This window comes from Sus scrofa, chromosome 7 (genome assembly GCF_000003025.6).
Source record: "Sus scrofa isolate TJ Tabasco breed Duroc chromosome 7, Sscrofa11.1, whole genome shotgun sequence".
Taxonomy (NCBI): domain Eukaryota; kingdom Metazoa; phylum Chordata; class Mammalia; order Artiodactyla; family Suidae; genus Sus; species Sus scrofa.
In genome coordinates this window covers 88,877,607-88,901,425 of record NC_010449.5, presented here as the reverse complement: position 1 = coordinate 88,901,425, position 23,819 = coordinate 88,877,607, and the positions used below count along the sequence as shown (strand labels likewise).

Here is a 23,819-nt window from a genome sequence, read left to right as displayed (position 1 = left end):
ATCTCCATGTCCCTTTTCCATTTCCCTCACTCCACCGAGAGGCAACAACGCTTAAGAGTTTTCCTTTGTATGTTTTCTTTTAATATATATGTTGTTTGATAATGCCTATGTTTTGAATTTATGTCAGTGGTGTCTCGTAGATCTCATTCTGTTTATTTATCTTATCCAGCACCATGTTTTTAGATCCTCCAGTGCTGCCATGTGTCCTCCATATGTGCATTCACCACATTTTACTGTCCGCCCCCCCAGTTATGGACACACAGGTTGTCTTTACCTCCCCACCACTGTAGTGAACATCCTTGCACCTGTCCCCTTTTTGACCTGTGAGAACGTCTTTGGTCTATATGACCAGGAACAGAGTTGTAGATATATAAGCTGCCTGAGAACTGCAGGCTGCCTTCCAGAATGGCTGAGCCAGTCCACACTCTCACCAGCAGTGCACGAGGGTCCAGCCATGCACATCACCAGCTACAGCTTGTGTTATCCAGCTTGATAATGTTTGCCCCTCACATCTCCTTATCTTAGTCAGCATTTCTGGGTTAACGAATGAACTCAAGTGCCTCTTCTTAGGGTTTTAGCCTTTTGGATCTCCTCTTCTGTAAATCACCTCTTCATCTCCTTGGCAACTTTGTCAAGAAATTCGACTTGGAAAGGGAGGAAAGAAGGGATGGCAAAGAGGAGTTTTATTTAAGATGAGAAAGACTCGAGCATGTCAAAATGAAAATGGAAGGGAGAAAAAGCTAAAGATTCATCTTCTCCCCAGGAGTGGAAAGATGGCCTGAGGCAAGGATCTGGCCTCACCCAGCAATAAAAATGAGACTGGGGGAGGGAGTGGGACAGATGAGGGGGAATCGGGGCACAGACCATCAGTAGCTTTCCCTGATCCCAGCTTTACTGCCCCCTCCACTTGGTTGTAGAGGCAGTGGAGGATCCATGGGGAAAGGTGACCTCCCTCAGATTCTAGGAAAATGTTATATTGTGTTTCTAAATGTTGGAAAATCGTATTTGTTTTAAATTGCAGGGAGAGAGGAGAGATGCCTAAATTTCAGCACATGGGTTATGACCCAAATAAAGTTGTAGAGGCACGTGACACACAGTGGGGTGGGAGATATGCAAACCCTCTAGGTTGGAGCAGAATTGGCGTAAGAGAGAACATGAGCTCAGCGCTGAATTGTGTAGGGCTCTGGATTAGACTGTGCTGAAATTCTGGAGTAGAGGCATGTCTTTATGAAGAAGGCTGTGTCCGGGGTGGAAGAGGCCAAGCACAGACAAGTTTGGACCATTACACAAGTCCACAAGTCCATGCAGGAAGTGGTTAAGCACCTGGAGTGGAAACTTTAGAACATAAAAGGATGACAGATGCAAGACACTTGGCAGAGTCTTCATGACTGGTGGTGGTGATGGATCCATATTGAATAAGTGCTCCATACACATAAGTGGGCTATCTGCATGAGTACCATGTGGGTCAAGGAATAAGGTGGGATAGAGGCTCCAGTGTTTGAGCTTAGGTCTCTAGGAAAAAGAGAATATTTATTGAGCACCTATATATCCCAAGCATAGTGCTAAGCACTGGAATACAGTAATGAACGAGACAGACTTGGCTGCTGTCTGCAAGGAACCTATAGTCTAGGCAGGAGGAGGCCAAAACGAAAGTAAACCGACAGATGCATGAGTAATTCGTTATGATGTGGGCTATGAAGGGGTCACATGAAGTGCCTACATTGAGGATGGCAAAGGACTCAGCTTACATGGGGTGCTTGGGGAGGACTTCCACAAGGGAGTGATATCTCAGAGGAGACCTGAGGAAGGAGGAGGAGCCAGATACCAAAGATGCTCCAAGAAGTGTTCTAGGCCAGAGGCACAGTGTGTGCAAGAGCCAGAGCTGGGGGAAATGGCAATTGAGAACTGAAAGGAGACCTACAGGTTGCAAGTTGTTGTCCTGTTCTTAGTGATGTTAAAATTCATCAGTGAATTCAGGTGTTGGGAACTTGATCCCATTGTATAATTCTCCATCAGTCTGTTATCTAATGGTTTTTTTTTTATTTTTCTGAATCAATTGTTTTAGGAGAGCCTATTCCCAACTATTATTTCAACCTATTCTTGACCACTTCCAATGTTGAGACCACATTAGCTCCCTGTGCAGTTTTCATCAGAGAAGAAAGAAGAAGAGAAATTAGACATTCAGCTTTTCACTTGGAGTACCACAGAATTACTACGTATTCTGAAAAAGGTGGCCAGTGACTGTCTTGAAATAAGTGAGTTGGGAGAGATGAGAAGTAGGAGTGGATTTCAGTAGTTTTCTGTAAATGTGAATATCGAGTCCAAGGATCCCAATAGAACATAACCTTTGAAAACTATATACTAAGAGTATCATCTCTCCTCTCTCCTTTAATCATTCCCAGCAGACATTTGCCTCTGTGTTGGACGTGAGGCGCTGATGGATGTTGTTAAGAGAAAGGGCTGATGGGCCAGTCCCCATAGCAGAGCTGAGCAGCACCTGTTCCCCAGTCAGATCCCTGCAAGAACTCTTGGGGCCAGGATCCCACACTCCTCCCCCATCCAGGCAGCTGCAGCAAAACTGAAGCCAGTTCTTAGTAGGATATTTTTCCATGATGAGGGTGGACAAGTTGTGACATGTGGGCCTGAAGTCCCTGCCTGGTGACAGACACTGGAGCAGAAGAGTCTGGGTAAAACCTTACCGAATAGCAATGGACTGGCATGACCAGGATGTGATAAATACATGAAGATCCTGGATAGTGGCAATGATGGATGGGAACCTTGAGACATTAAGAACCCATGCCACACCCCGGTAAGGATGCACTGGCAGCCAGGCTGGGTGGGGATGGGAACTGTGGACTGTGGGAAAGCAGAATGTGTTCTGGGGAGAGGAAGCAGCTTGGCCCAGGGACTGCTGGTGACATCCATCTCCTGGAAAGGTCACCTGCAGGTGGTATGCTTGCCTGGGTCTCACTGTCACCCCATGGTCCTGAAACTCCCCTCCTCTGCTGTCCTGGGAGCCTTCTGCTCAGGCTTAGCCATATTGAGACTGAGCTGTAATTTCTAGGTAGAGGCATCTGCTAGACAGATGGAGGTTGGGGATGGAGATGGATTTAGAGTACTTGACACTGGGTGTCTCATTGGTTCTCATGCTCTTTCAGCGTGCATTTCTATACGTGACTGTTCTTTAAGGTGTCTGTGAATATGCAATGAGATTACGGTCAAGGTCAAAGGGAGCAGAAGGATGTTCCATTTTGGTAAGTGCATTGGCAGAAAAGTTCCAGAGAAGTTTTAGGATTTAATCTTCTGACCTGGGTTGCCATAGTACCAAAATATGTTTTATTATTGTTATTATTATTATTTTGTCTTTTTAGGGCCACACCCACAGCATATAGAGTTTCCCAGGCTAGGGGTCTAATCAGAGCTGTAGCTAGCAGCCTACACCACAGCTCACTGCAACGCTGGATCCTTAACCCACTGAGCGAGGCCAGGGATTGAACCCACATCCTCATGGATACTGGTAGGGTTCATTAACCACTGAGCCATGACAGGAACGCCCCGAAATATGTTAAAAGCAGGTTTGCAGTAGCATAAAAGGAAAAAATAGGAAGTAGGCAAGGGATCAAACCTTACAGCTAAAGAGAAAATAGAGTCTACATTCTCTGTTTAAGGAAAACTGTATTGAAGCTCTCACAACAGCCTGCACCTGTGACCCTGCTAAGGTAGCATGGCATCAGACTGTATGTCCCCTGTTTTCCACTCCTAGACTTTGTTGCTGTTCACATTTTCGTGGTCCAGGAAAGAGGAGGTGGGGAGGGGAGGGGAAGAAAAGAGCATCCATCCTCTTCTGCTCAGCACTGCAGGGAGGGCTGAAGGGAGCTCTCATGAGGGCTCTGGCAGCACCCTGCAGACAGGGAGAGAAGCTGGCACAGCAGCCAATTCCTGGGTTTCTACCCGCCCCAGGGATTGGCTGGGCAAAGCATGTGGGGTTTGCAGTTCCGAGGCCTAACACCTGATCTCTGAAGCGGATGGGTCCCTGGGCATGGGAGCGAAGGGTGGGGCTGTGGGTTGCATCAGTGATGTTGTGAAATCCATTTCCCAGGCAGGAGTTCCTTGTGCAAGTGGGAGTGCTGTGCAATTCCATGGGCTTTTCAGTACTGAGCTGTGGGCCAGTCTTCTATGGACCCATGCTGCTCAAAGCGTAACCTGGATAAGGCTGAGCCTTGGACTCTGTGTTTGGAGATAGACCTGCCCCACTGCTGACAGGCAGGCAGATGGACAAGGGCAGGCAGGATCTCCTGGGCACAGGCCAGAGAAGACCCATCTACCCTCTGACAAAGGTCTGGTGGGTTATCAGAAGGACTTCTAGGGGACCTGAAGGTGAATCAGAGGGTGAAGGAACAAGGAACTCCTTTTTACATCTTTTTTCCTGGGTTCGCTGGCAGGGAATTGAGGGGCAAGTTGGGACCTATTTTCAGCTGTGGGATTGCTGTCTGCCTTGCTTCGGGAGGCCCAATCTGGCTGCATAGATGAATTATATCCCTAAAAAGGTGACTGAATTGTGGCGTTGTCGATGCTGTGGCTCGGGTTCAATCCCTGGCCTGGGAACTTCTGCCAAAAAAAAAAAAAAAAAGCCCCCAAACAAAAAACTGTGACTGAATCACCTCAACTCCAGGTTCTCTTCCTGTATCAACTTAAATGTCATTTTCCTGACCCCCCCATTCGGTTAGGTGTCCCCACCATGACTGCCCAGTCTATGCTCTTCTTTTTGGTCCTGGTGGTTTCTTCGTTGCCAGGCTTTGGACAGTTATGGGTGCCCCTGGGTTGAAATTGGTGTTCCAGGTTATCTGGTGGGAATAACCATCTGTATCTTCCCTCTTTTCTTACTTTGCTCTCTTCTGCTTCTCACACCTGATTCTCCACGCTTCTCCCCTTGGCACTGAACACACTGGCCGCCCCACCCCTTTGGCGCTGATGGGATGCCATCTGGGCAGGCCGCTGGGGTGGGCACGGCTGGGGGGCAGGAGGAAGAGGGCCTCTCTTTAGTTTCTGAATCTCTTTCCTGGTGTTTGTCTTCAGGGACCTGACCCTTCTTAAAAAAAACAAAACAAAACAAAAAAACGGAGATGTGTATTTAGACCCATGCTTGTGTTTTTTCACAATCCCGGCAGAGCCACTGCCTGGCTGCTGCCTTCTCAGAGCTGCGGTCGCAGGAGGCCTGGCGTTTTTAAGCAGGATGAATTGCTGTCGAGTGGCTGCTCTCCCGCACCCGGGGCCATCAATCTTGTCTTGAACGCCGGGGCCTGCTGGTCTGGCTGCTCAGGCTCATCTTTCTGGGGCAGACTTATTTACGGAGCCACGCAGCAAAGGTAATCTCACTCCCCCCCGGCCCCGCGGCCTGGGCCTCTCCCAGCCACTCTTAAAAATAGCCCGAGCCCCGGAGGAGCGCCAGGGTCCGGTTACCTCCTGCCCGCAGGATCTGATCTCACCTCGCTTCCTGAGCCTGGCAGTTCAGTCCTGCTCAGGGGCCAGTGGTCAGCCTGTCAGTCCCTCTCCCACCCAGAGCTCCAAGCAGGCAGTAGTTTCCCTTAAGGGAGGTGGGAAGGGCATGGGGAGCCCAGCCCAGCCACCTCTGCCCAGTGCGATGGACATTTCAGCGCTGGAAGCAGCATGTCTGTCTGTCTGCCTGTCAGGAGGGACAAGGCTGTGGGGGTCCCTGGCCTGGAATCCCAGGATGTACCTTTTCGGGGTGATGGCTGGCTCCGCCACCTCCACCTTCCCTTGCCCTGCGTAGCGAACCCCTTGGCCAAGCGCTGGAAGCTGGGGAGTGGCCTCCGTCCCCACGTGCTGTGTTCTTTCCCCACCTGCTTCCCTAAAACCCACCCGCTCAAGGGGGATAAAGTGGCCTCTTCCCAGCACAGCAGAGATTCCCGGCATGACCTTGGCGAGCCTCGTCCCCCAGGCCTTGGTTTCCTCCCTTGTGCCGTTAGGGTGGATCGTTCTGGCTGCTGTTGTACCTCAAAGGGATGTGGTGGGATTGATTAATCAGACTGGGGGAAAGAGTCTGAAGTCTGAAGAGACTGAAAAATAAGGGCTCTAGCGCTGCAGTTACGCTTGGGCTGGTGCGCTTGCTTCATTTCTTCCTCAGGCGTGTGCCTGCTTGGGTGGGTGGGTATGCATTGGATCAAGTGCGTGTGTGTATGTGTGGTGTGTGTGCACACGCTCCTGGAGGGCGTGGCTTACCTCACAGCTCACTAGTTGTCGGCACTTGTTATTCGTCTGCCTCACAGCCTCCCCACCCCCACTGCCTTTGTTCTCTTGGCTGGGAAGGCTCTGGGCTCCCTGTCCTCTGTTATAGACTCAATCTTGGGGTTCCGTAAGCAAGCTGGGGAGATGACGGAAGGGCAGGTACAGGTAAGGAAGTTAAGACTGAAGGGAGGGGAGTTCCCGTCGTGGCGCAGTGGTTAACAAATCCGATTAGGAACCATGAGTTTGTGGGTTCGATCCCTGGCCTCGATCAGTGGGTTAAGGATCCGGCATTGCCATGAGCTGTGGTGTAGGTTGCAGACGTGGCTCGGATCCCATATTGCTGTGGCTGTAGTATAGGCCAGTAACTGTAGCTCCAGTTGGACCCCTAGCCTGGGAACCTCCATATGCCATGGGTACGGCCCCTAAAAAGACATAAAAAAAAAAAAGGCTGATGGGAGGCTAGTTTTGGGGCAAAGGCCATAGGACATCCAGGACCAGCCTGGCCTCTCTAACCTCCTGTCCCACTTTTTCCCTGGCCTCACTCCACCTCCAGTGGCATTTTGTAAGGTTCCTAGATTTTGCCACACACTTTCTTACCTTCAGAACTTTGCGCCTGCCCTTTCTTCCCTTTGTTTGGACTCGTTCCTTTCTATCTGTCCTTTTCCAGGATGCCTCCAAGCTTCCTTTAGGAATCAGCTTAAACTTTCCTTCCCCCAACACCCAGCCCCTAGCATGAGTTGCTCACGTTCCCTCGTCGTTTCTCCATTGTGGCACAAGGTCACACCTTATTGTTATTGCTTCTTTAATCATCTCTCTTGGTGCGAGTACAAGCTCCATGAGGACAGGGCCCTTCCTGTCTGGCTCATAATTGCCTGGCACAGGACCTGCCAGCTGGTAGGGATTCGGTGCATATTCACATCAATCAGGAACGAATGAATGAGCATGCGTGGTAAATGACAAGTAAGCGGGGACCCCGTGCTCCTGATGCCCGTGGCCACCGCATAGATGAACACACACTGCTCTATTGTCTGTGGGCTCCCCTCCCCACCCCACCCCACCATCATGCTGATGGTCTTGAGGCGACAGCAGGCTCATCTGGCTCCTTGGTCTGTCCTGAGATGCAACAGAAGGACTTGTCCGAGCACCTAGTCCCGCTTCAGGGAAGGCAAAACCAAGGGCTCAGTTTTCTCAATGTTTGCTGCAGGGAAAGAACTCTGGGGCTCCTGGACAGCCTCCGGGAGGAGTCAACTTTCCCCAGTGCAGATGCTAGGGCTGGTGGCACCCGTGTCCTCTTAAAGCTCACGCTTATCTCTCTGCCCACTGAGTGATGGTGGAGTCAGACTCAACCAACTCCCACCTTCTCCCCTCTCCTTCCTTGTCCCTGCACCCACCAGGTTGGGTCCTGGCCCCAGTCCACGGGTGGGACTGCTCCTGCCAGTGTGCCCCTGCCAGCCTCCAGCTCCCAGGAGAGCTGCTATCGCTGCCACCCGCGGTAGCAGCAGGTTTGGAGGAAGCAGGCTTGCTGCGACTGACGTCTCCACCTGCTGGTCGTCCTGACCCTGCATGCAGCTCTCCCTTCTCTGCCGCCACTGCTGCTGTTACTGTTGCTGCTGCTGCTGTTGCAATATTTTATAACCGAGGACCCAGAGACCCTGGGTAGGAAGCATGGCCAGGCAGAGGGCACTGTGCGCAGCTCCTGCAAGAATCCACTCCTGTTGGAGGCTCCAGATGAGTTCTCCCTGAGACAAAGTCCAAGGGGGTGGGAGCTAACCCTCTGACTGTGTTGCTGTCACCCCCCCACCCAGGGACCCTTCCATGAAGACTGAGGCAGGCGTAGCTGCTGAGAGCCTGCTGACATGACGTCGGCCACGGAGTTTGAAAACGTGGGCAACCAGCCACCGTACAGCCGGATCAATGCCCGCTGGGATGCCCCGGACGATGAGCTGGATAATGACAACAGCTCAGCCAGGCTCTTTGAGAGGTCCCGGATCAAGGCCTTGGCAGGTACTCTTTGGGGCTGTGGGGGTTAGGGGAGCTGCCCTCTCAACACGAAGGTTCACTGCCCTTCCCACCTGCGGTGAACCGTCTGTGTGTGTTGGCATGGCGGGGATGGAGACGTGGTTGCATGGCTCAGAGAGGCCAGGTCCCCTTGGGAGGGAGCACAGATCAGGCAGCCTCTGCTCCCACACGTCCCCCACCTCCTTCCAGGCGCGTGGAGAGGGGGGCCCAGTGGGCCCTGCCCTCTACCTCTGTTCCAAATGACCTGTGGCCAAAGTCAGAAGTAAGAGACAGTCTGGGCAAAGGAGTATGTAAGGGGTGTGTGCCGGGCAGAGGTGCTGGGGCCTCATTCTGTACCTCCATCTCCTGCCTCGTCCTGGAGGGAGGAACTGTTGTCTTCTTCTCTGTGGCCCCAAAAGAAAAGAGTGATTTGATAGGAAATTGAGAACAGATAACATCCTCCCCACACTGCCTCAGAAAGGAGGATTTTCTGGACTAAACCTCTTATCCTTAGACTGGAATTAGATTTTTATTTTAGCATGTTCGTGATAGATGTGTGTGTGTGTGTGAGAGAGAGAGAGATAGAGAGAGAGAGAGAGGACCTTTAATCTCTAGTAGAAATGGCTTCTCCCCCTGTTGGCCGAGATCTGATTGTTGGGACCCCTTCCACCCCCACCCACCCACCCACCCCTGTGCCTCCCTGGAGCCCGGCCCCAGGTAGCTATGTTCTGACCCTAAGTCTTTGTCCAATAAAGAAAGTTTGGGGAGTTCCCGTCGTGGCGCAGTGGTTAACGAATACGACTAGGAACCATGAGGTTGCGGGTTCGGTCCCTGCCCTTGCTCAGTGGGTTAACGATCCGGCGTTGCCGTGAGCTGTGGTGTAGGTTTCAGACGCGGCTCGGATCCCGCGTTGCTGTGGCTCTGGCGTAGGCCGGTGGCTACAGCTCCGATTCAACCCCTAGCCTGGGAACCTCCATATGCCGCGGGAACGGCCCAAGAAATAGCAACAACAACAACAACAAAACAACAACAACAAAAAAGACAAAAGACAAAAAAAAAAAAAAAAAAAGAAAGTTTAGCTTCCATAGGGTGGTGTGGTGTGTGGGTACATATGGGAAAAAGGGGTCCTTCACCTGCTCCACCGGAGACCAGCCCAGATCACACTTGTTTTCCCATCACCAATTGTCCCCATCTTCCACCCTTTCCCATGAGCACTCTCTGGGTTGATTCTCCCACTGCCCCCTCACTCATGGCCCCCCTGAGAGGTTCCTGGTATGACTTTTCCACCTTCCTGCCCTCCACTCTGCTCCCCAGTGCAAGGTCTCCAGCTGACGTTGAGGTGTGAGGAAGGTCCAGGCATGAGACCACGATGACCTTTCACCTCAGTGGGTCTAGGCTTCCCAGCCTCACAAAAGGGATAGAGTACCTCATTCCCTTGTCACTGCGGACTCATTGACATCTCAGCCATCACCCTTTTGGTCCTTGCTCTTTGCAGGAAAATCCCTTTCTTCTTCCTTCATCTCCTCGTCACCACCCGCTACCCCACCGATCCTTCCTTGGTTTTCACTGGGGATGTATAAGAGCACCAACCCCTTGCTTTTGCTTAGGTAACTTTAAACTCTTTAAATAACCAAACGCGGAACCCTTGCCTTTGCCAGTCTGGTTTGACCTTCTTTGTGTCCTCTGCTGACTGGATCTGGCTGCAGTGACCCTGGCGATAGAGCTGGAGGGTGAGGGGTACCGTGTTCCATAAAGTTTGCCAAAGGACAGCTCGAGGAGTGGGGCTGTCTTTTGTACAGGGATCCTTTGATCTGTTTCACAGAGAACCTGTTTTTTAAGAAACGAGGGTCAATACCATTTTAACAATTACCCATTGTGTTCCTATGATGTATAAAGCCAAACCCCTACCCTGACTTGAACATGGAGGCAGGGAACACAGAGTTGGATTCAAAGTCGTATCTGTCTCTGAGGAGTTTATGATCTGGTAGGAAAATGACCAATGTGTATAATTAATTAACATGAATAGAATTAGAGAAGCACTATAGGAAAGATACATAGTTAAATAGCAATGAGAGAACAAAGAGGGAAGAGTGGGGAGAATCAGGGACTTGTTTATGGAAGAGGTCATCCCTGGGCTTAAGATTGAGGGGTGTGTGTGATCTTGACAGGTGGGTGGGCTGAGAATGGGTCTGGTTGGCCAATAGGGAGGGTGGCCTGGTCTGACCCAAGTGCAGCCTGGGAAACTGGTGGAAGTGGGTGGAGCAAGTTGATCAGGAAAGAGCCTCCGCCAGCCTTGTCTGGTCCTCATGAAGAGTGTGCATCTGATCTGTCAAAGCACCTGAAAGCCCCCAGAAGAAGTGGAACTGCAGAGTTGCATGCCTGGATCTTAGCAACTCAGAACTTCTGGCTAAGAAGTAAACACACAAGTTTGGAGTCCATTCAGGATTTTTTAAAACAAAAGCCTAGCCAGTTTACTGACATTCCTCTCCTGAGAGTCCACTTGGAGTGACCAGTGGGAGAAGCCAAAGCTTTGAGAAGGTCCAACATAGAGTGGCCAGATGGACCATTCTTGGGTAAGCCGAGCAGAGAAAGGAGGTGTCCGTCTCCCCAGCCCACCCTGGATTTAACTTCTTGACGATTTTCTCTTCAGTGCCATTGCTGGGGCTCCTTGGCACTCTAGGCAGAGGTCAGCCTTTCCAAAGAGGCTTAGGGAGCACAAGCTGCCTTTGTCCCCATCACTCCCCCACTCCTAAGAGTATTAACAGTAAGGAAGGCACATGGCTCTATGTTCTTATAAGATGGTGGTGATCTGCTTTGCAGGTATATGGGGCAGGGTTGGAGAGGTCGGCCAGGCCTCTTCTGTCTGAAATTGAAGGTCCTGGGATAAGGAGGAAAATGGATTCAGATCCTGGATCCATCAGTAAAGCTACCGCTGTGGAGCATGGTTGAGTCCATCGCCTGTTTTACAAAATGGAAACAGTAGTTTTTCCCAAAGAGGTTGTGAAGCTCCAGTAAGATCAGGTGTATGAAAGTTTTCTTTTAATAAATGCTAGGGGAATATTAGTGTTTACAGGGAATCTTCTTAGGAATAGTATCTTTCTGTCCCTTCTCTTTCCCCAGCTCAGATATTCAAGATCATCAGCTCAGCCAGCATCCCAGTTACCCTGGCCTGGTACAGGGCCAGTTTCTTCCTTTTTAACCCCCACTCTCTTTTATCTTAGCAGGTTTAAGTGGAAAAAAAGAGCCAGGGACCAGTGAAATGAGGCTAATGCTTGTGCTTGGAGCATGTGGTTTGGTCCCCAGAGATCCAGTGTCCATGGGGATGAAGCCCCCTGCAGTGCAGATCTTTCTCCAGGCTATTTAGCCAGGATTCCAGCTGTGTTTCTGCCATCAGTTGGGTGATAGGAATGACCCTGGAAACCAAAGGACAATGAGGCCCTGTTAGATGCTCTTCCTCACAGTCCTTCTGAGCTTAGTGACCCAGAGTTAGAAGACTGGCAGTTAACTGGACTCCGTCTGTTCTTCCTCTCAAGTCACCTTCCTCTCAGCTCCAGAGGAAATATTTCCTAGTCTGCCTTTCAGACCAACCCCAGCGCTTCCTCCTGGGGCAGAAATAAATAAGCCATCTGGTTATTCTGCCTGAAAACTGCCACGTTGGTATCCAAATACCTGCCTTCTCTCCAGAGTGAATCACCCTGGATTTGAAACTGTGGATCAGCCTGACAAAAAGCAAAGGGGGAGGTGGGTAAGCAAATGCTGTGGGAGGCTCCTGCATGGGGCTGGATTTGACCTTGGCAACGCCAAGGGGAGGGAGGGGGGCCCGGCAGGAGTACTTGCCCAGTAGGTCTCTGGGCAGATGTTGCTCTCAGCGTCAGCTTCTAAAGCCAGCAGCACTTCCTGAGTTTGGTGGTGGGTACGTCCTGAGACTTCTTCCTGAACAGCAGGCCGTTCTCTGACTTGATGGCTGCTTCTGGCACCTTCCTACTTTGGGGACCTGCTTTGAAAGATTAGAGGAAGAGGAGCAGCTGGAAAGCCCAGGTTCCTATCCCTCCAAAAGGTTTCAGCCTTCGTGTTTCAGTAAAATGTGTCCCCTCCCCAGTGCCCCTCAAACCACCTCATTGTCACTCATCTCACTTCTTGTCCTTCATACTGGAAGCCGTAAGGTAAACGTTTGCAGGTCTGGATGAGGGACAAAGCACTGCAGGCTACAAGGAATTTCCAACCACAATATCCGCTTCCTTGTCCCAGAGGAGGCCTCCACCCGCACACACCCACATACCTGGTTGTGCATGCCCATGAGGCGGGTGAGGATGCTGCCTCGGGGCAGATGTTGGCCCAGCTGGGAGAGGAGGAAGAGGAGGAAGTCAATAGAAAGATGCCCTGAAAAGAGAGACCCTGTGCATTAGTCCCCTCCCCACACCCCTGCCTTATGCATGCACACAGCACAGCATCCCCAAACCCCAGGTGCCTCCGTTGTGTGATTTCCAGCTCTCTTCAGAGGCATCTGGAAGGTTGCAGTGCAGGGGTGGGGGTGGGGCAGTCCGAAGCCTTCTGAGAAGGCTGAGAGGAGGGGAGCACCCGGCATGTCCTTCCTCATCTTCTTTGTCTCATGGAACAATTACTGAGGGCTAGACTGCACAGAGCCGCCCCTTTGGACACAGGGCACAAATTGGTGTTGCCCCTCTGGTTTTGCCTTTCCATCGGAATCCTGGCAAGATTCCACACGAGAGATGTGCTCCCTTTCTGCATTCTCTCTGAGTAGCCTTCTTACTAGAATTGACCTGAGTCCGAGTGGGGAGGTTGGTTGAGGACAATGCAGGGACGGCAACAGGGCAGCAGGTGCACTGCAGGCTTGGTCCCTGTGCTCTGAAGCACATGGCTGCTGCCACTTTGAACCTTGAACGTCTTCCAGACCCACTGTGCCTCAGGCCCCAAGGTTACGTTCTCTCACCAGCAGGTATTCCATCAAAGCTTTAGGATAGTGGTCTTCAGACCCAGCTGCTCCCTGCCCACCAGGTTTGACTCCCTGGAAACTTCTCAAAGAGGGTGGTATGGCCTCCATCCTGACTTTGGTGGCAAAATGGGGTGCTTAGGCTCATCCCACCTACTCGTTTCCCCACCTGCATCAGATAACACTGAGCCCAGGTGCCCCAGTTGCCTAAGAAGGAATTTGTAGGAGTTCCTGTTGTGGCTCAGCAGCTTAAGAACCTGACTTGTATCTATGAGGATGCAGGTTTGATCCCTGGCCTCGCTCAGTGGGTTGAGGATCTGGTGTTGCCCCAAGCTGTGGCATAGATCACAGATGCAGCTCGGATCCCGTGTTGCTGTGACCATGGTGTAGGCTGACAGCAGCAGCTCCCATCCAACCCCTAGCCCTGGAACTCCCATATGCCGCAGGTGTGGCCCTAAAAAGAGAAAGGGCGGGGGTTCTTTATGTCCAGAGAGTGAATGGTTTCTTCTGGAGAGCAGGATTTCACCACAGTTGTGCAGGGAGGGGTCAGCAGGTTCTGGGCAACCTGTTACGGTGACACTTTCAGAAGCAGCTGCTGGAGACCAAGGCCTCAGGTGTGAATGGTCCGAATGTCTCTATTCAGCCACCTGTGAGGACAAAGATCATGTCATTAATGAGAGGTTTTTAAAATGTTTTCCTCTCATATTTCAAAATGTGGAACGGAGGTCTATTTAGAGACTGTATATTGGGAAAATGTACTATTCATGGAAATATCTTTAATCATCAGCAGTCATTTTAATGTACTGTCAGAAGAAAAAAAAATAATTGGCTCAGCAGCTTTCTCTTGGAGGTCAGCCACTGTGAGTCCTCCTTCCTCCCCTGAGACAGGCCACTGTGCAGATAAAGCTGCCAGTTACCTGTGCAAAGCGACCTGCGAGGAGGCCACTGTTTCCCCTGCCCAGGACATAACACTTTCCCCCATTGTCCCCTCTGGATAAAAGCTGTTCTTCCTCTTCTAGAAGGCTTTGCAGAACCAAGACTCTTCCCCTTCTCTGGGTGACTGCTATCTATCATCATGAAGATGCTTTATCAAATATTAATACGCTGAGGTTAATAATAAGACTCTGCTCCTTCCCCATGGGGTGCAGTCTGAGCAAGTCATGTTAATAGCCTCCTCTGTCTTTGGGACATTCCTGTGGGCTGTCAGCTTCTTTCTCCAGGGCAGGCTCTGACCCCAGGCCTTGACTGAGCTTTTGGCTCCTGGAAGCAGCCAGCACCCCCTCCCTTCTCCCCCTGTGGGCCCCCCCTGCATGCTGCTTGGCTAAAGAGGTGCCAGGAGTGCTGTTTTCAGAGCATCTGTAGCAATTGTTCATTTCCCCCTTTTATCATGTCACTGAGAAGGAATGACAAGGAGGCTGAGTAGCAGCTGAGTCTCTGGGAGCATTTTGCCTCCAAACCCTTTGGCTTTCAGACTCTGGAAACTGGATCAACTAGGAAATTTTGTTCTGAAGTTTAGAGAGAGAAATAGATCAAATAATCTCACATGTGTCTTTGTACATATAGATGTGTCCATCATGACAAATTATTATAAATGCTCTGAAGATTTACTGGGAACTGTGCATTTGTAATATAACCTACAGTTTAACTCGCCCAAGGATGAGCAGGGACTTGTTTGAGTGAGAGTGTGAGGGGAGTGGTGGGTGGAGATGGGAGGGTGGGTGTGAGGTCAGGAGCCACGTCACCAGGGGCCTTGAAGGCCATGGGTATCTCCAGGGTCCTGGAAGGAAGCAGCGGGAAACTCAAAAGCTGTGGCTGAGGAGTTTAATGCAGGGATTGTTTGCAAAGGAGTGGCAGAGTCGGAGCATCAAAGGGTGGGAGCCTTTAGCAGGATGAATTGTAGGCTCTTAGGACCGAAATGGTGGTCTTCAGTAAAGCCCAGAGAGATGGCATTGCTTCCTATCCATCAAAGTGCTAGTCACCAAGAAGTGACATGGTCGCATTTAGCTTTGAAAGATCACTCCAGCCTCAGGGGCGGGGGAGAATAAGTTGTGGAGCGGCCATAGAAAAGTCCTGTTGTGTCTCAGTGCTAACGAACCTGACTAGTATCCATGAGGATTTGGGGTCGATCCCTGGCTCTGGTCAGTGGGTTAAGGATCCGGCGTTGCCTCGAGCTGCAGTGTAGTTTGCAGACGTGGCTTGGATCTGGCATTGCTGTGGCTGTGGTGCAGACCTGCAGCTACAACTCTGATTCAACCCCTAGCCTGGGAACTTCCATATGCTGCAGGTGTGGACCTAAAAAGACAAAAAAAAAGAAAGAAAGAAGGAAAAGTTCAGGAAAGCGAAAGTGACAGGCTCAGCTTGGTGGCCACAGGAAGGAGAAAGTGGTCCATCCATCAATGTCACTCCTGCTATCATGGATTTCCCCAGTTAGGTGACCTTGGCTGTCATACATTTCTGCTCCTCAGGCCTCAGTTTCTTTTCCTGTAATACAGGGGGCTTGAACCAGATGATGCGGGAAGCCTTTCTAACTGGGGGGAAGCCCACTTGAGGCAGCACTGACCTTGTGCTTCTACCCTGAACTGCGGAGCTTTGGTTCCTGGCTTGGGGGAAGGGAATCAATCCTTTTCAGTAACTTAATGGATTCTCTAGAAGTTTTCTCTGTTCATTAAAGGCTAGGCTGAGGCTGAGTCCTGGTCGTCTTGACTTCTACAGCCTCGGGTTCTCAGCAAGTGTCATCTCTCTGTGCAGCCACCACCTGCATACGTGACAATAGTGCTTTTTATACACATGTTCTCACTGGCCCTTCAACCACTCTGATGTAGGCAGGGCATAGCTATTGCCATCCCCTTTGTGCATGAGGGAGGTCACATGTCAGAAAGTGCCAGGATAAGACTAGAATCCCAGGGTATTAAAATCAGCCCTGGGAGTTCCAGCTGTAGCTCAGTGGATTAAGAACCTGACTAGTACCCATGAGGATGTGGGTTCAATCCCCGGCCTCACTCGATGGGTTCAGGATCCTGTGTTGCTGCAAGCTGCGGCATAGGTTGCAGAGATATAGCTTGGATCTGGTGTTGCCGTGGCTGTGGCATAGGGTGGCAGCGGGGGTTCCAATTCGACCCTTAGCCTGGGAACTTCCATATGCCACAGGTGCATCCATAAAAAGAAGTAAAATAAAATTAAAATTAAAAAAACATCAACCCTGTGCTGTTTGGGCTACAGCACTTGGACTTTCTCAAATGTCCTTCAGACCTACTTATTTCCTCCTCTGCACCCCACTTGAGACATCTCTTTCCATTTTTCCTTTCACCCTCAGCCTTCTGAGCCTCTTTGAGTGAAATCCTGAACTCATTTTTCCTGATGTCTTACAGCCTCCAAATGCTGTCACCTGCCAGGACCAGCTGACCCTTGTTCTGTAATGTTGTCCAAATCAGCTCTTGTCATTTCATTTCTGTAGTTCCCATATCAATAGGGCCACAGCATCTCAGACAGACTTCTGCAGCTGCCTCTGAGCTGGTTTCCCAGGCTCCAGCCGTTCCCTTGTCCAATCCCATTTATGCAGAGCAGTTAGAATCTTTAGCCTCCAGCAAATTTTGAGTGAGGTATCACATTACTTCCAGGGAGTTCCCCTCATGGCTCAGTGGAAATAAATCTGATTAGTATCCATGAGGATTCAAGTTCAGTCCCTGGCCTGGCTCAGTGGGTTGGGGGTCTGGTGTTGCCATGAGCCGTGGTGTAGGTCACAGACGCAGCTTGGATCCCATGGCTGTGGCTGTAGCATAGGCCAGCAGCTGTAGCTCTGATCTACCCCTAGCTTGGGAATGTCCATGTGCAACAGGTGCAGCCCTAAAAAGCAGAAACAAAACAAAACAAAAGAACTTCCAGGCTCTTCTTTACCTGGAGCATAAAGTTCAGATTCCCTAGACTGTCCTTTTACTTATTCGTCCCAGTAAGTTAACTGCTTCTCACTCTCACCTCAAACATGCACCCACGTACTTATATGCACACACGCGTGCACACACCTTTGCCAGAGGCTTTGATCAAGACCTCTTCTTCCTTCCCTGCCATTCTAAAAACCATTATCATCCTCAAACCCTCAAAACTAGCCTTCCTCAAAAATTTTTTTTTTAGTTTAAACAGATCTATGATAACATTTCTTTTCCTACAATATGTACTCTATTCTATTTTTTTTTTTTAAATAGGGTGATTGGAGTTCCTGTCATGGCGCAGTGATTAGCGAATCCAACTAGGAGCCATGAGGTTGCGGGTTCGGTCCCTGGCCTTGCTCAGTGGGTTAAGGACCTGGCGTTGCCGTGAGCTGTGGTGTAGGTTGCAGACACAGCTTGGATCCCGCATTGCTGTGGCTGTGGTGTAGGCTGGCTGCTACAGCTCTGATTAGACCCCTAGCCTGGGAACCTCCATATGCCGTGGGAGCAGCCCAAGAAAAGCCAAAAAGACAAAAAAAAAAAAAAAAAAAAAAAAAAAGAGGGGGCGATTACTTTTATATCTTTAACCATTTTTATTATGCAAGAATATATATTTAGTGTAGAAAAGATTGGGAAAGCAGATAAAGAGAAAACTAGAGACATTGTTAATATCCCTATATAGATACTATGAAGGCCTGTGGGTATATGATTATGTATATGTATAAATATTAACATTATCTTTCATATTATAGCCTTACAACCTTTTTCACAGAGAAATATATTCTGAATATCTCTTCATGTGTGTAAACATGCAGATTATCATTTTCTTGGCCGTAGAGTGTTCCTTTGTATTAATGTCCCCAGATTTACTTAACCGGTATCTTAGTGTTCAACTCTGATCACATTTAGAGTCAGTCTTATGTGCTTTATTCTTGCACTTACAAGAATATGTATAGGTGCTCCATGGTGGCACAGCAGGTTAAGGATCTGTCACTGCTCTGGCTTGGGTTGCTGCTGTGGCCTAAGTTTGATCGTTGGCCCAGGAAGTTCTGCGTGCCAGGGGCGTGGCCAAAAATGTGTGTATATTCAAATATGAATTTGCATATGTAGTAAGTATCTTAATGTTCTCTTTTAGAATCAACCCTAGCTGTATCTTAAGTCCTTATGGGCAGGGGAGTTATCTTCTAGCTGTTCACAATGCCAATATGATGAAGGTTGGTTGGTTGAAAGAAAAATTCCTCTCCAAACTAAACCAGAAGAGTAGATTTTTGGGCCAGCAGCATCATTTATGATGTGTCACTGAGGAGCTGCCCCTATGCTGGGCTTTATAATGGAGGCATATGCATCATTTAGGTTTGTCACAAGTTCATGGGCGTTAAAGCAGCACTCACTCAGGTTCCCTAAGCTCTTGGTTTTCTGGCATGAGAAGGAGAGAAATCCCAAGTTATAAACCTGCAAACGGCTTAATATTAAACGATTGTTTCCAGGCCTAGACTAGTGGTCCATGGCTTCCCACGGACCCACTTGCCTTTCTGACCTTCTAGATTTACCCACAGCTTAAAGCCATGTGCTGGTAAAAATGCAGATGTGCTCAAGTAGGATAGCTTTTTTCCTTCATCAGTCATTTTTCCCTCAGTGTTTGTATTGTATATCCTATTTTTTTCTTTATGACAGCTGTTGTTTCTTATTATAAAAGTAGGACATGTTCATTGCAGACATTTTATTAAACATAGATAAGGAGGGAGTTCCCTGGTGGTGCAGTGGGTTAAGGATCAGCATTGTCACAGCTGTGGCTTGGGTCATTGCTATGATGTGGGTTTGATCCTTGGCTCAGAAATTCCACATTCCAGGGGTGCAGTGAAAAAGGGGGGGGGAGAAACATAAACAAAAAAAACCTTATCATCCACAGTCTTAACCCCCAGCTGAAACAATGACCAGCGTTAGCATTTTTCTATGATTCTGTGCATATGGGTCTAAAAAGTAGGTTCATATTATACATGTAGTTTTATAATCTGAATTTTCCCTTGTGTATTTTAATATCCCTTCTTGCCATTGAAAGTTCTTCTTCTGCCTTATTTACATACTTACAAATGTACCAAAATTATTGACTAATCCCCTATTGAATATTTAAACTACTCTTCTCTACTTTGAGAGCAGACCTTTAACAGAAAAGAGGGAGAGGCATGAAGCAGTCAAGGAATTTTATAGGATGCCCTGGGTCTAAAACTGGGAATAAATAGATGGGCCTAGAAATGGGTGATTAAATTTCCAAAGATATTTCATCTTTACCACGTAGCTCAAGAACAGCCAATAGGTAACAAGGCTCTTACTTTTATAACAGCCCCGCTGGGAACTTTTACCAACAAACTTCTAGAATGCTGGTGACTTCAGGAGGAAAAGCAAGTAGCAGAGTGGGCAGGGCTAGCAGCTGATGTGCTGTTGCCAAGAATGGTGCTGAGAGGTTGAAGGTAGAGCCAAGAGATCTGGCAAAGTGTAACATAAGAGAAGGAAAGAGCCTTGTCCCCTGAGGGGAGAAGTGTGTGCTTTGGTACCCCTGTAGGGAAAATCAGAGGGTAAGACCTCAGTGTAGCTGTGTAGCCACAGCAGGGTGGAGTGTACCCCGCCGTCTTTAGGACTCACAGACCTCACTTCCCAGGCTCGGGATGGGTTGGGGGGTACGCCTAGGCTCATAAACCTTCTCCCTCTCCCTTCCACCTCTCTCGTGGGCTCAGGTGGTTAACTATGCTTATGACTTTTGTATGGTGAAAAGTCCCTGAGGCGGGACATACCAAGGAACCAAACTATCTTGGAGAAAGGGGGGAAGGAAAAAGTTTAATATTTCCTTTAGAAAAAGGGAGTTCCCTTGTGGCTCAGTGGGTTAAGGATCCGGCATCCAGCATCCTGTAGCTCTGATTTCAGCTGTGGCATGTGTTCCATCCCTGGCCTAGGAATTTCCACATGCTGCAGTCATGGCCAAAAGAAAAAAAAGAAAAGTGCATATGTGGGTTTTTTTTTGTTTTGTTTTGTTTTTTTTAGGGCCACACCTGCAGCATATGGAGGTTCCCAGGCTAGGGGTCCAATGGGAGCTGTAGCTGCCAGCCTGCGCCACAGCCACAGCAACACGGGATCTGAGCTGCATCTGCGACCTACGCCACAGCTCACAGCAACACTGGATCCTTAACCCACTGAGCGAGGTCAGGGATCAAACCGGTAACCTCATGGTTCCTAATTGGATTCGTTAACCACTGAGCCACAACGGGAACTCCCTGAAAGTGTATATATTGAATGAGTAATACAGACTCCAGGTAGTTAAAACTTTTTTTATCTTTTGTAAAGATACAAAAGGGCAAATAATAAGTGTTATTCCCATCTCAGTCCTCCAGACCCATATCTTTCCCTGTAACTAGTGTTATCAATTTATCATGTATTTTTCCAGGAATATTTTATGCATATATTAACAAACAGTGGATATTGTTTTTCTCAGCTTCTTTTCCATACTGTGCTTTTTCCCCCCACCCAATATATCTTGAAGATTGTTTTATAGTAATATGTAAACAGCATTATTCTTTTTTGCAGCTGTATAGTATTCCATTGTATGGACATACAATTTTAATTTAACCACTTCTCTATGGGTAGTCATTTAGGTTGTCGTCATCTTCTGCTGTTTCCAAAATGCGGTGAGTAAACTGGTATGTAGGTCATTTTGCAAAAGCGTAAGTCTATCTATGGGATAAATTCCTAGAAGTGGAATTACTGGGTTTAGAAGTACATACAGTTGTAATTCTCTGTCTTGCCAAATTGCCTTTTATACCCTCTCCAGCAACATAGGAATGTTATTTCTGCTGACATCCTTGCCAACGTGGTATTTTATCATACTTTGGGATTTTTGCCAACCTGTTAAGGGAAACATAGTGTCTTGGTGTACTTTCATTTTACTTTCTGACTTATGAAAAACTTCAAACATCCACGAAAGCAGAGATAAAGTATAATGCATCATCACTTAGATTTAACAACTGTTCATATTTGGCTATATTTGCTTATCCATTGGGGGATTGAAGTATTTTTAGAGTAAACTCAAGATTCTCATGACATTGTACTATTAATACTTTAGTGTTTATATGTGTGTGTATGTGTATACCTGAATATCTGAACAGCAAGAGCATTTCCCACCTAGCTATAATACCATTATTATACCTAATAAAATGAACAATTGATCCTCTAATACAATCTAAGATCCACTTAATATTCAAGTTTTCCAGTTGTTTCAAAAATGCCTTTTATGATTAGTTTGTTCAAACTAATTAAGGCCTGTGTATTACGCTTGTGTGTATACTTTGAAAATTTTTCATTGAGGTACAATTGATTTGCAGTGTTGTGTTAATTTCTGCTATACAGCAAAGTGACTCAGTTATACATATATATTTTTTCATATTCTTTTCCATTACGGTTTATCACAGGATGTTGAATATAGTTCCCTGTTCTGTACAATAGGACTTTGTTGTTTATCCATCCTATATATACTAGTTTGCCTCTACTAATCCCAGACTCTCAATCCTCCCTTCACCATCCCCACCTTGGCAGCCACATGTCTGTTCTCTATGTCTGAGTCTCTTTTTGTTTCATGGATATGTTGATTTGTGTCATTTTAGATTCCACATGTAAGTGGTACCATATGATATTGGTCTTTCTCTTTGACTTCACTTAGAATGATAATCTCTAGGTCCATCCATGTTGCTGCAAATGGCATTATTTCATTGTTTTTTATGGCTAATATTCCACTGTGTATATGTATCACATCTTCTTTACCCATTAATCTGTCAGTGGACATTTAGGTTGTTTCCGTGTCTTGGCTATTGGAAACAGAGCTGCTGCGAACATAGGGGTGCATGTATCTTTTCAAATTATAGTTTTGTCTGAGTATATGCCCAAGAGTGGGATTGCTGGATCATATGGCAACTCTATTTGTAGTTTTTTGAGGGACCTTCACACTATTCTCCATAATGGCTGCCCCAGTTTACATTATCTTTGTATTTCTATTATAAATCACTTGGACATCTTTTTCTGTGTTTAAGAGACTTATTGTTATTTTTATCTTTTAGGGCCGCACTCCCGGCATATGGAACTTGCCTGGCTAGGGGTCATATCAGAGCTACAGCTGCTGGCCTACACCACAGCCACAGCAATGCCAGATCCGAGCCACATCTGTGACCTACACTCCAACTCAGAGCAATGCCGGATCCTTAACTCACTGAGTGAGGCCAGGGATTAAACCTGCATCCTCATGGATGCTAGTCAGATTCATTTCTGCTGTGCCACAATGGAAAGCCTCATTTTTTCTGTTAACTCTTTGTTCACATTCTTGTCCATTTTACTATTGGATTATTGGTTTTTTCCTCATTAATTTGTAAATATTCTTTACACAGTAGGTAAGTTTGCCATTCGTGATGTCAATTACAAATACTTTTCCTCATTTGTTGAATTTGCTTATGGTATATTATCTCACACAAAAAAAATTTTTAAGGCGCTTGAACTTTCAATCTTTTATTTTATGGGTTTTACATTTTGTGTCAGAATTAGAAAGCCCCTCTTTATACCAACATTATAAAAACCATTCTCCCATGATTGATTTTGGTATTTTTATGGTTTCATATTTTACATTTCAATTTTTTTTTTTTTTTTTTTGTCTTTTCTGGGGCTGCACCTGCAGCATACGGAGGTTCCCAGGTTAGGGGTCTAATCAGAGCTGTAGCCACTGGCCTACGCCAGAGCCACAGCAAGTCGGGATCCAAGCTGCCTCTGTGACCTACACCACAGCTTGCGGCAACACCGGATTCTTAACCCACTGAGCAAAGCCAGGGACCAAACCCACATCCTCATGGATACTAGTTGGGTTCTTAACCCGCTGAAATAGGAACTCCAATTTTTATTTATTTTTACAATGAGCATTCTAATCATTTGTCTAGTTCCCCCAAATTTAAATTATATAAATACATTTTTGGAGTTCTTTGTGGTGCAGTAAGTTAAGGATCTGGCATTTTCACTGCAGTGGCTTGGGTTGCTGCGATGGTGCAGTTTCAATCCCTGGCCTGGAAACTTCCACAAACTGAGGGAATGGACACACACACACACACACACACACACACACAAATATATATATATATATATATATATATATATGTATGTATGTATTTTAAATAATACTAAATATATAAATTTACGGTAAATTAACATCTTTATGATATTGAATTTTCTTGTTCAAGAATTGGGTACGCCTTTCTCTTTGCTCAACTCTTTGGTGTGCCTTGGGAGACTTTTTAATAGATTTGTGCAGATTTTGCACAGTTGTCTTTAAGTTTATGCTGAAATAGTTTGTCTTTTTCTTATCGTTAGGGGCCTTCCAAATTCCCATTTCAGGAACTGATTCTGTCATCCCTTCAAGGATTTCTTTTGGCCTATAGGATTAAATCTAAACTTCTTAGTTTTTTACTCAAGGCTTTTCACATCCAATTCAAAAACCCATTTTCCACACATCTTCTTCTTACCTGTAGCCACTCAGCAGCCCCTGAGCAAGCTTTATCCTTTTCTGTATCCCATCTCCTTGGCTTCCCCACCTCCTCAGCCTGGACAGGGTGGTTTTCTTCTCAAGCCTCCTCTGCTTAACTGCTCCAATTAGAACTGACCTCTGACCATTTATTGTATGT

General features: G+C 47.7%; 1 protein-coding gene across 4 annotated transcripts in view; it reads left to right on the top strand.

Annotated features, from left to right (window-relative positions):
* SPTB (spectrin beta, erythrocytic) overlaps window positions 1-23,819 on the top strand; it is a 141,755-nt gene that overhangs the window by 53,046 nt on the left and 64,890 nt on the right. Inside the window, exons 1-3 of one of the 4 annotated variants that reach the window (XM_021099376.1) lie at window positions 2,495-2,809; window positions 3,159-3,254; window positions 8,052-8,250. In XM_021099376.1, the coding sequence (XP_020955035.1) occupies window positions 8,103-8,250 (148 nt within the window). In that variant the 5' untranslated portion in view covers window positions 2,495-2,809; window positions 3,159-3,254; window positions 8,052-8,102. Of the gene's footprint in view, window positions 1-2,494; window positions 2,810-3,158; window positions 3,255-5,225; window positions 5,367-8,051; window positions 8,251-23,819 lie in introns of those variants that run through there. The other 3 variants (XM_013978291.2, XM_013978292.2, XM_013978290.2) reach the window with 3 other exon arrangements.